We start from the raw sequence: 11,748 nt of genomic DNA, 5'->3' as shown, positions 1-11,748 counted from the left end.
TTTTTTATCTCAAGCGCGCCATTCTAAGCTTATGTCACAGAATGACTAATCAGAATGAACTAACGCAGCAAGCTGATGGCTTATTGTGAACTACCACCTGCATACTGTATGGTGCGATCATGTTAATCGTTTGTCAAGTGTGAACCAGCTTTTATAGCGAGACTTAATGTCTTTAAGTTAGGACAGAAGTGAAAACCATGTGTGTACGTGAGTACATTAATTATTAAAGTAATTCATAGTTATTTAATCCAACGCTGTAACCCCCAACCCAAACCAGCCCCATCCCCACTCCCTCCTGACACATTTCAAAGCACCCAGAATCAAAAGTTGGTGCGTATGTCTTGGTGTCTGTTTGCATTGCATTTCAACATTTCCCTTGAAACCTGCTTGTCCATAAATACTGTGACCCAGGAAATCCTGTAAGATTTAGAATGCGTACAAAACTGGGCAGAAACGTGGCAAATTAAATTTAATCTCAACAAGTGTAAAGTGTTACACGATGGTCACAAAAATATAGGATCCAAATACCAAATGACCTTTATTGTTGTCAGCAACCTGACAGTGTGGGGAAGCAATTAAAAAGCCAAACAGAATGCCTGGGTATAGAGCTAAAGAGGCAGAGTACACATCTAAGTAGGTTATGATGCGGTTGTATAATGGAATAGAGTACTGTGTCCAATTCTGGTCAGCACAATACCAAAGGGATATTGTGACCCTGGAGACAGTCCAATGAAGAGAGCTGTGGAGACTGAAAGAACTGAATCTATTTAGCCTATAACAAAGCTGAATTGGTAAGGGCTCTGATAGAACTTTTAAAAAATATTAATAGGAGTTGACGTAGTTAACCCTAACCAGTACAGAAACCAGGACCAGAGGACACAGTTGAAAATGAAGTGGCAGTAGACCTACGACAGAGGGAAGGAGACACTTCTCTCAGTAGTGAGAGTATGAAATGGTTACCTAATCATGTTGTTGCACCAGAATCACTTGAATCCTTTAAGACCCAACTTGACAAAATTTTGGAGATCAATTAGCTACTAGTAAGCGGACAAGCTCAGATCATTCAAATAGTCTTCTCTCATTGGAAAATGTTCTTGTTTTTATGTATTTCTATCAATTGGTGTTGTGTTAAATACAGTAATGTTAACATTTACATGGACGTATACAGGTAAGAAGCAGGCAAACAAAGATCAGGCACACTAACATATACAGTATGAATAATTACAGTAAAATTAAAACTACATTCTGATTTCCATTACAAATAAAAAGTGGGAAAGTTTGGTGCAAAGAATAAAGATGCCAGTATCAAAGACAGCACAAATCATATTAGGAACTCTGGAGAATAGGCTGGAGAAAAGGATTAATGGTGATGCATAACATATGCTGAGAAAACTGTCACTTAATTCTCAGAAAAAAAGCAGCTGATGACAGTACCATCTTGAGTGTTTACTGGCTTGGGGAGAGCTGAATCCTCTCCAACATTCTTTCAGCAAGAAACTGCTGACATCAGCTCTATTTCAGTGAGGACTCATCTGTGGTAAGTTCGTCATCCAGCTTCATGGGAAGAAATAAACATTCATGCAAAGATGACCTTCACAACCTTAACTGACCAGTTATAAATCAGCCCTTACCACCACTGTGTCTCGGTCAAGTTGTCAAGGTTAAATGTGTCTGCTTTTTGCTTAACTTTCCAGACGTCTTACCAGCTTTCCCACACAAAGGTTTTCTTTTTTCTTTTTTTAAGATAAGCTGGTTTGTTATTGGAATGACTCTCTGGGAATCACTGCAAGTCCAGAAGTGTTAATTGTTGTACTCTAATTAAATTGTGGTGACCCCCAGAAGGCTAAATTATCAGCCTAGATTTTAACCACATCCTTTAAACTGCAGGGTTCAGTCTCGCAGTGACTCCTATTGTATACTAATTGAATTTTTGATGTATTTTAGGTTTTGTATTTTTCCACTGAGGGATTCAATATCAGCATCATGACTAACTGTTTTTAGTACGGGTGATGTTAGTGATTATTTGGCCGCTAGTCCCACTTTTCAAGGGGAGAAGGAAGCCACTGCCCTCTGAAAGAAGAATTGGTCTGGTGAGGTCAGGTCAGCAGGATGGACCTTGATGAAGCCACTCACACTGCCCTGATCAAGAAGATAAAGTGGAGGTGGATTGGGTTGCCACTAGGATTGCTACAGAAAAAGCAAGGTGGACTACAGGCAAGGAAAAAGCATTAATTCTTGGAGAAAATACTAAATGTTTAAAACTCATAACAATTAAACATCTATAAACTGAGTTGTTTTAATAATAAAGTTCAAAATTGCAGTGAAAGCAGGAGATCAGAGCCAAACAAACTGTCATAAAGTATGCTGCTGAAATACATTACTATCTTGCATACAGGTTTAATTATATTTGTTTAATCCTACTCCACATATGATTTATTTTTTAGTTTGATTTGTTTTCTAACATAGAACCTTCCCACATGTCATAAGACTGTGCAGTTTCTCTGCTTTTATGTTAATTCTGGTTTCACAGAGGAGGAGGCACGTATAATAAACACCTGACCCATGGATGTCGCATATAATTTCTTTTTTTGAACACAGGTTTCTACTTAAATAAAGCTGTTCACTTTAGTGCAGATGGAAACTTTTAATTCTGGGCTCAATGATAACAGTGTCTAGCAAGAACATGCCTGAGCACGTACACACAGCCTAGCAGTCTGCATCTGAGCAACAGTGTGGACACACAGCCTAGAAGTCTGGATCTGAGCAACAGTGTGGACACAAAGCCTAGCAGTCTGGATCTGAGCAACAGTGTGGGCACAGTCTAGCAGTCTGGATCTGAGCAACAGCGTGGACACACAGCCTAGCAGTCTGGATCTGAGCAACAGTGTGGACACAAAGCCTAGCAGTCTGGATCTGAGCAACAGCGTGGACACAAAGCCTAGCAGTCTGCATCTGAGCAACAGCGTGGACTAGCAGTCTGGATCTGAGCAACAGCGTGGACACACAGCCTAGCAGTCTGGATCTGAGCAACAGTGTGGACACACAGCCTAGCAGTCTGGATCTGAGCAACAGTGTGGACACAGCCTAGCAGTCTGGATCTGAGCAACAGTGTGGACACACAGCCTAGCAGTCTGCATCTGAGCAACAGTGTGGACACAAAGCCTAGCAGTCTGGATCTGAGCAACAGTGTGGACACAAAGCCTAGCAGTCTGGATCTGAGCAACAGTGTGGACACAAAGCCTAGCAGTCTGGATCTGAGCAACAGTGTGGACACAAAGCCTAGCAGTCTGGATCTGAGCAACAGTGTGGACACAAAGCCTAGCAGTCTGGATCTGAGCAACAGCGTGGACACACAGCCTAGCAGTCTGGATCTGAGCAACAGTGTGGACACACAGCCTAGCAGTCTGCATCTGAGCAACAGTGTGGACACAAAGCCTAGCAGTCTGCATCTGAGCAACAGTGTGGACACAAAGCCTAGCAGTCTGGATCTGAGCAACAGTGTGGACACAAAGCCTAGCAGTCTGGATCTGAGCAACAGCGTGGACACAACAGCCTAGCAGTCTGGATCTGAGCAACAGCGTGGACACAAAGCCTAGCAGTCTGCATCTGAGCAACAGTGTGGACACAAAGCCTAGCAGTCTGGATCTGAGCAACAGCGTAGCAGTCTGCATCTGAGCAACAGCACAAAGCCTAGCAGTCTGGATCTGTGCAACAGTGTGGACACAAAGCCTAGCAGTCTGGATCTGAGCAACAGTGTGGACACAAAGCCTAGCAGTCTGGATCTGAGCAACAGTGTGGACACAACAGCCTAGCAGTCTGCTGAGCAACAGTGTGGACACACAGCCTAGATCTGAGCAACAGTGTGGACACAAAGCCTAGCAGTCTGGATCTGAGCAACAGTGTGGACACAAAGCCTAGCAGTCTGGATCTGAGCAACAGTGTGGACACAAAGCCTAGCAGTCTGGATCTGAGCAACAGTGTGGACACAAAGCCTAGCAGTCTGCATCTGAGCAACAGTGTGGACACAAAGCCTAGCAGTCTGGATCTGAGCAACAGTGTGGACACACAGCCTAGCCTAGCAGTCTGGATCTGAGCAACAGTGTGGACACAGTGCAACAGTGTGGATAGGTCTGCATCTGAGCAACAGTGTGGACACAAAGCCTAGCAGTCTGGATCTGAGCAACAGTACACAAAGCCTGGATAGCAGTCTGGATCTGAGCAACAGTGTGGACACAAAGCCTAGCAGTCTGCATCTGAGCAACAGTGTGGACACAAAGCCTGGATCTGAGCAACAGTGTGGACACAGTCTAGCAGTATGGATCTGAGCAACAGTGTGGACACACAGCCTAGCAGTCTGGATCTGAGCAACAGTGTGGACACACAGCCTAGCAGTCTGGATCTGAGCAACAGTGTGGACACAAAGCCTAGCAGTCTGGATCTGAGCAACAGTGTGGACACAGCAGTCTAGCAGTCTGGATCTGAGCAACAGTGTGGACACAAAGCCTAGCAGTCTGCATCTGAGCAACAGCGTGGAGCAGTCTGGATCTGAGCAACAGTGTGGACACAAAGCCTAGCAGTCTGGATCTGAGCAACAGTGTGGACACAAAGCCTAGCAGTCTGGATCTGAGCAACAGTGTGGACACAGTCTAGCAGTCTGGATCTGAGCAACAGTGTGGACACACAGCCTAGCAGTCTGGATCTGAGCAACAGTGTGGACACAGTCTAGCAGTCTGGATCTGAGCAACAGCAGTCTGGATCTGAGCAACAGAGTGGACACACAGCCTAGCAGTCTGGATCTGAGCAACAGTGTGGACACAGTCTAGCAGTGCAGTCTGGATCTAAGCAACCTTGTGGAAACACAGCCTAGCAGTCTGGATCTGAGCAACAGTGTGGACACAAAGCCTAGCAGTCTGGATCTGAGCAACAGTGTGGACACACTAGCAGTCTGGATCTAGCAGTCTGGATCTGAGCAACAGTGTGGACACAGTAGCAGTCTGGATCTAGCAGTAGCAGTGGATCTGAGCAACAGCGTGGACACACAGCCTAGCAGTCTGGATCTGAGCAACAGTGTGGTCTGGATCTAACAGTCTGAGCAACAGTGTGGACTAGCAGTCTGGATCTGAGCAACAGTGTGGACACAAGCAGTCCTAGCAGTCACACAGCCTAGCAGTCTGGATCTGAGCAACAGTGTGGACACAAAGCCTAGCAGTCTGGATCTGAGCAACAAGTTCATGAAAACAGTCCTCAAAGCTCTCCTTAAAATGACTGAAGCCTTAAAACACAGCTAACTGGGCTCTTACCATAAAAGCTTTTCATTATGACGGGCTGTGGTGAGGTTAGCTTTAGAATGAAGCCCGGCTATCAATTAGCAGTATTACACTCCAGAGCTTTCTTTTTTTTGGCAAATCAGAATAGTAAGTTACCAACAGCTGTCAAGTTAAACGGTGCTAGTACTTCATGAATATTCAATACCATTTAAGTTTTTGGTTTGTAAAATGTATATGGTATGCTGTTTTTGATTTATTAAAACACGAGAAACACATTAAATATTAAAGTTAAGTCAAACGGAATCAAACATTTTCATCACTATATTTAACTCTATCCAGTAGGCAAACACCATCTGGAAACAATAATGTAAAAAAAAAAAAAATTCCCCAAAAAAACAAGAAAAAAAAAAAGTTGTGATTCCCAATGCAATGTGCTGTGGTGGGGAGTCATGGCTACCACATATCTAATGAAAGCAAACCTGTTTCCAAGGCTGTGGCTCTGGGAAAAGACAACTGTTTATGGACTTTTGGAGATGTCCCACAGGGGTGACAGAACATGATTCTTCATTCTGTCAGCAAGTGTCATTTTAAATAAATCATTGTACATTAAAGGCATTCTTATTCTGCAAAACTGTAACGTAACGTCTATATGAGGGTCAGCCTATAGCATATTAAATAGAAACATTTAAACATACAGCATGTACTAGAATGAATTAAACACAGCACACATTGTATTGAAAATGTGCACCATTATTAATTTGCAAAAAAATAAACTAAATAAATAAGGTACATAAGAGCCTGCAGGTATGGGTTTTTTTTACTTGGGCAAGAAGCCTGCTGGTTTTAAAACTAAAACAAAGCATTTTCAATATTGTGCCTGCAATATCTTTTTTAAATTTGTTTTTCTTTTACTGGTTCAGTTCTATAATAAAAAAAAAAACCCCACAAACTAACAACTGTACATCAATACAATCACAGTCAGGTTGTTCCTGTAGATATTTATTTATCTAGTATACATTGTTTTATATACACAAGGTTTTTTCACCCAATCTCAGCATGTTAATTCATTAACTCGCCTAGTATCAAATACCCTTATGCAGTGTGTTTGCCTGAATGACCATGTCCATCTGCTTTGTCTGTTTCAGGTGTCTGTGTGTCTTGTTTTTTTTCATTATAAATATGTTGCAGATTTACCCAGCATTGCACAAACCCAATACTTGGGAAGTATGGCCTGCAATAATGACAGTCCAGAAAAATGCAATTCATTATATAAATATAACTTTTCAGCAATCAATATAGTGAAGTCATATTTATCCTAGGGGTTCAAAAGGTTGGGGGTAAGAAGGTGAAAGCCACCTTATTACCAAAGTTTTACCGTGAGGGCAACATGCAAATCGGCACCTGATGACCAAAGACTGTGTTCCTGCTTGAGTCTACAGCTATGCCAAAAGTTTTTCATCTCATCTAGAATTTTAGGATTGAGACATAATTAAAACAAACAAACAAACAAACAAAAAAAAAACTATATGAACCTAATTTAGATATTTTATGTAACATCGTGTAAATCAACAAAACTATAACATGATACTGAAAATAAGTCTACCAGAATCCATAATAGTAGTACAGTATTTCACGTTAAATTTTAAAATGTCACATTATTCAATGTTTGTCAGTTTTTATTGAAGTAGATGGAAAACTACAAAGCGGTATGTAATTCAATCTGTTAATGTAACACTATTCAGCAGGTTTCATTCAACTTTAGGAAGCAAAATGTGTTAATTCTATATACAACATTTTTGGCCATAGCTATTCATAGTGCCGGATTCACAGAACAAGACCCTACTTGACATTATGGTGAGAAAATTAATTGTACACTTCACCGGAAGCCAGGTAAAGGTGACCAGAACACGTGTTATGTAAAGATTCATCTAAAGATACTAGCCCCTGCAAGCAAGCAACTGCAATTGTCCAGCCCATACAGAAAACAAAGGCGTTGATAAGAATCTTAGAGAATCATGGATGAATTATCCTATCAATGTTATAAAAGTGGCAAAGAGCGGACAGCGTTAGGTTTTGGTGAGAGTTGATAACAATTACAACCCATAGCAGGTGATGAAACAATTCAGGTTTGTCACAACAGGGCCCGCATTGAGACCAAAATTCTTCGCATTGCAGTGCATTTTTTTTTTTTTTTTTTTTTTTTTTGTAAAAATTTTATCAAGGAAGGAAGGAAAGGCAGGAAGACTTTGTAATGATGAAAACAAATATTAAATTGGAGAGGCCCTAAATGTATTACACTGGGATTAGGAGGTGTCTGTTTGGGATTTTGATGACTAACAAGAGTTGTATGAAAGAAATCAAGACCCTGTGATTGTTTTAAAAATCTTTTTCAAAATGACGTTCTCAATATGAAGGCTAGCTATAACATGTGATTAATGCAACAACAGTTATGGACGTTGGCTTTTGTGCCCTCTCTGAAGGGTCTAGAATCTTGTTGCCCTTCACTTGGTGCTCCACCTACCAATTTTCATTGCTCTGCAGTGGCAAAATGGCCAGGCGACTTTATAGCTATTCACTATATGTTCCATACAATGTACCTGATTTACACCAAAATTCAATAACAATAAAACCACATTGCAGTAGTTTCAATACAAATGTATTACACATTTTCAGCAAACATAAATATTTGTGAAATGTTTACAGTACAGCTGCATAATAAAAACTTTTAAAAGCACTACATCACCTGTGAAACTGGACAAAAATGTAGTGTGGAAATGTGCAGCTTTTACGTTTTCTTCTAAGGTTTCAGTGGCTTAGCTGTGTACTGATTAAGGATGAATTACTTAAGTAGGAACCTTATATAGCATGAACTTAGCTGAATGAATAAGTTTGCTTTAAGAAACCAGAGCACAAAGCAAGCCACCATTTCATCTCAAGCACATAGGTCACAGACTTCGCTGATAAGAATGCAAAATCATAAAAAAAAAAAAAAAAAAAAAATCAGGACTTTTTTTTTTTTACCTTACAAATAAATAGTTAACTTTTTTTCTGCTGTACATTTCTGCAAACATGAATATTCGGTAACAGAAATATTTGAGACCTCAAGAACCCACAGTTTTGTTTTCTCTGATACGCTAAACAGAGTAGCACCATAGTATCCACCAACTGCTCCAGGAAGATCTCCACAACAGCCTATGGGGTACAGTAATCTCTACTGAGTATTGTAGCAGGTTTGTTTCAATGGTAAATGAGGTAAAATAAACATATTTAAAACTATCCCTTTTTGTGTTTATTTGTAAGCCTCATAAAATTCCTCATTGTCTCTGAAAATCTGTCCACTGTTCCCTTCACATAGATGTGTACTTAATGATCAGTGACTTCCACACTTCTCCTTCCAAGAAATGCCATTAAATGTTAAAATTCCCAAACATAATACTTAAAAATAGAATTAATATGTTAATACTTAATGTGTGTTCCTAAGAGAAATGTTTTCCTGATGCTTTTTTGAGAACAGAAGCCCCCAGATTCGTATGTGCGGTTATGAGTAAGATTTCCATTGAGGACAATGTCTATTATGCCTTCCAATTTCATTAAAAGCCATTGTCTGAGAGTATTTATTTTTATCCTTCCAATGTGCAAGTCGTCACATTACGTTTTTCAATGAGAAAAAAAAAAGGTCATTTTCAATCTTCCAAGCCTTGAGCAAGAACTTCTTTAAGACCATTATGGGCAATTCCAACATTAAGACAACCAAAGTTGGAGGTTATAAAGTTTAAATAAGGCACTTATTTGTATTCTAGTCTAATTAAAATTTCAGTTCAGTGCAATGTGCAGTAGCTTCAGTGGAAAAATCTGTCATCATGGTAGACAATGATGGGATGTTTCTTTGAGGCTCACAGATTTGACTGAGAGCAGGATTTGCAGCACTGCTTGCCGTAGAACTTGTGGTTGCAAACTCCATGCTGGGGGACCAGGTAACACCAGTTAAAGTAATCCTTGCACGGCACATCTAGTCAGGAAAGACAAAATAGGGAAATGATTTGTCAACCACAAGGGAATTCATGTGAAGGGACACTGATTTGGTTTCCAATACAGTCAGCAGTAAAATACCAATGACACAAAGAACTGGATGGGCATGGATATTAAACAATTCCCTAATGCCAAGTGTGGGTACATACCTTTCTTTTCAGGTTCAGGGCAGAAGTTGGTGTTACAGGCCTGAGACATAACTGGCTTTTGATGAAGGAGGCAACCTGAGGAGGGCATTCCGTGTGCTAAGCACTGCACTGAACGCGCCTGAACTCCACCTCCACAGGTCACTGTGCACTGTTGTGGAAAAGGCATTAAATAACGATAAACTCACCTAGTATCACCACTAAAATAGTTTCTTTATTTAAATGAAGATATCTAATTAAATTTAAACAAGATGAAGTATAATGCAACCATACCCAGAAAACCCAACATGATGAAAGATGAACATGTTTTTATAGCTGAAGGTTTTCAAGATGTACAGTCCTATTTTTAGATAGATAGATATATAGATAGATAGATAGATAGATAGACAGATAGATAGATTATGTTTAATGGTATGCTGCTAGCAAGAAACAAGTTAGTTGCAGGAAGGGGCCCTTTATGTTATTCTTCTGAGTAGTTTCTTTCTAGTTTTATACTATCAAAAAAAAAAAAAAAAAAAAAAAAAAGTAGTTAGCTTTTGCCATAGAGTGTTGAGTCACATTTTAAGCCAATGTACTTATTTAAGTTAAATTCACCTTAAATACCAAAACAAATCAAAACTAGTTTTCCAAACCTATTCCGGTTTATAATGTTAAAATAGAGAGTTTTGAAAACCATACCTGAGACCAGGGGGAGGAGTACCAGCTGGCCCGGGCACTGCTGGTGACAGTGTGAGTGACTAGCCTGGGACAGGCAGCCAGGTTGCACTCCCTCTCCAGCTGTACAGCAGGCTTCTGCACATGGTGGCACCTCTTGGGAGCCAGCTGGTTGTATTTCCCTGCAACATCCTTCTCTGCACAATTCAACAGCCTCTTCTGAATTCCTTTGCCACATGTTACAGAACACTAGGAAGAAAACAAAAATAGAAGTAAAATGTAACAAGAGCTAGTTATTGGAAATAGATGGAGATCTACGGAATGGCTTTGGTCCAGTATCGGAGCCCAAGATCAGAACAAGTCCCAGCTAGCGGAGAAGAGTGGAGGGAGCAGAGACCAAAATGGTAGCAGAACAGAAAAACAAAACACAAAAAAACCAAAACCATACAAAGCTAGTCAAGGAACAGTAAATGACATCACCTGTGTTTAGTAAACTTACTAATATATTTATGTAAAATATATTGTGCAAAAGCATAGCTTGTACCACCGTTCTCATGAATATTACAGCATAAAGCAGGGGTAGGCAATGTTGGCCAGTCCAGGTCTTAAATTGTACCAATTAGGACCTTACACTGGTCACAATGTTTAATCATTTAATTATACTGTATAAACCATTAATAAAAGGAATACATAATTTATATTAAACCTGGATGAAATGGCACTCCAGGACCAAGAATGCAGGTAAACTTAAGGGGCTGGTTAACTTTAGAATGGACTAAAAGAGCCAGTCTTGATTACCCAATTACATTAGATAATAGTAATACATATATAAAGAACACTTCTGGAAGCTGATTTTTCTTTCCCAACTTTAATTAAATAATACATTAATTTTTAAACCTTGTTTAATCACTCCTTTAATTTGACTTCATTAAGATTTTCAAGGCACCAACCAACTAATAAATTAACTGCAGAAGGAACCCCCAAATGCGTTGTCAAAAAGATTAAAATTAAATGTTTAAAAACAGCTTTAGTTAATCAATCCATTGCCGAGCAGATATTTAAAATTCCAATATGCACACAGAACATTAATTCCAAATCCATTATACAATGAAAGGAATGGGATTTACAAAGCATCAGCAATGCAGAACATAGCCCTGATTTAAATACAGCAGATAGATTAAGGAGTCTTCAATGCCTTTCCTAGTAGTTAATTACATTACTGTCACTGTATAAGGCACATAGACTTTTAACTTATACTGAAATGATGGATCTGGCAAAGGCATTCCTGGTATTTAATCTAGTTGTTAAGTAAATGAATAAGACACCTCAAGGAATCCCAAGCCTTCAATGAAATGAAAAAATATACTCTATCATGGAAACAAATGACCGAGATGCACAAAGCAGCTCCAATGCATTATCTGGTAATTAATTGTATTAAAAAAAATTAATCATGAACACATACATCAGTCAAACTAAGGAATGTTATCCATTATGACAACCTAAATTTTTATTCTAGTTTTCTTTTACATAATGAAGACACTTTAAAAATTACCAAGACTGGAGCAAATGCATTGAAATGCGTTGATAACATGCCCACAGACAGTTAATTGAACTGCCACTTAGTGGTAAGCACAATGCACAATTGAGGATAC

General features: G+C 39.6%; 1 protein-coding gene across 1 annotated transcript in view; it reads right to left on the bottom strand.

Moving 5' to 3' along the window:
- Positions 1-7,006: 7,006 nt before the first annotated feature.
- Positions 7,007-11,748, bottom strand: part of LOC121314781 (A disintegrin and metalloproteinase with thrombospondin motifs 16-like) — a 70,598-nt gene continuing 65,856 nt past the window's right edge. Inside the window, exons 21-23 of the mRNA XM_041248450.1 lie at positions 10,121-10,345; positions 9,446-9,593; positions 7,007-9,276 (exon numbers count right to left, since the gene is read on the bottom strand). Coding sequence (XP_041104384.1) covers positions 9,161-9,276; positions 9,446-9,593; positions 10,121-10,345 — 489 coding nt within the window. The 3' untranslated portion in view covers positions 7,007-9,160. The remainder of the gene's footprint in view (positions 9,277-9,445; positions 9,594-10,120; positions 10,346-11,748) is intronic.

Source organism: Polyodon spathula, chromosome 4, assembly GCF_017654505.1.
Source record: "Polyodon spathula isolate WHYD16114869_AA chromosome 4, ASM1765450v1, whole genome shotgun sequence".
Lineage (NCBI taxonomy): Eukaryota > Metazoa > Chordata > Actinopteri > Acipenseriformes > Polyodontidae > Polyodon > Polyodon spathula.
The sequence above is the reverse complement of the archived record's forward strand: the minus strand, read 5'-3'. Positions and strand labels throughout refer to the sequence as shown.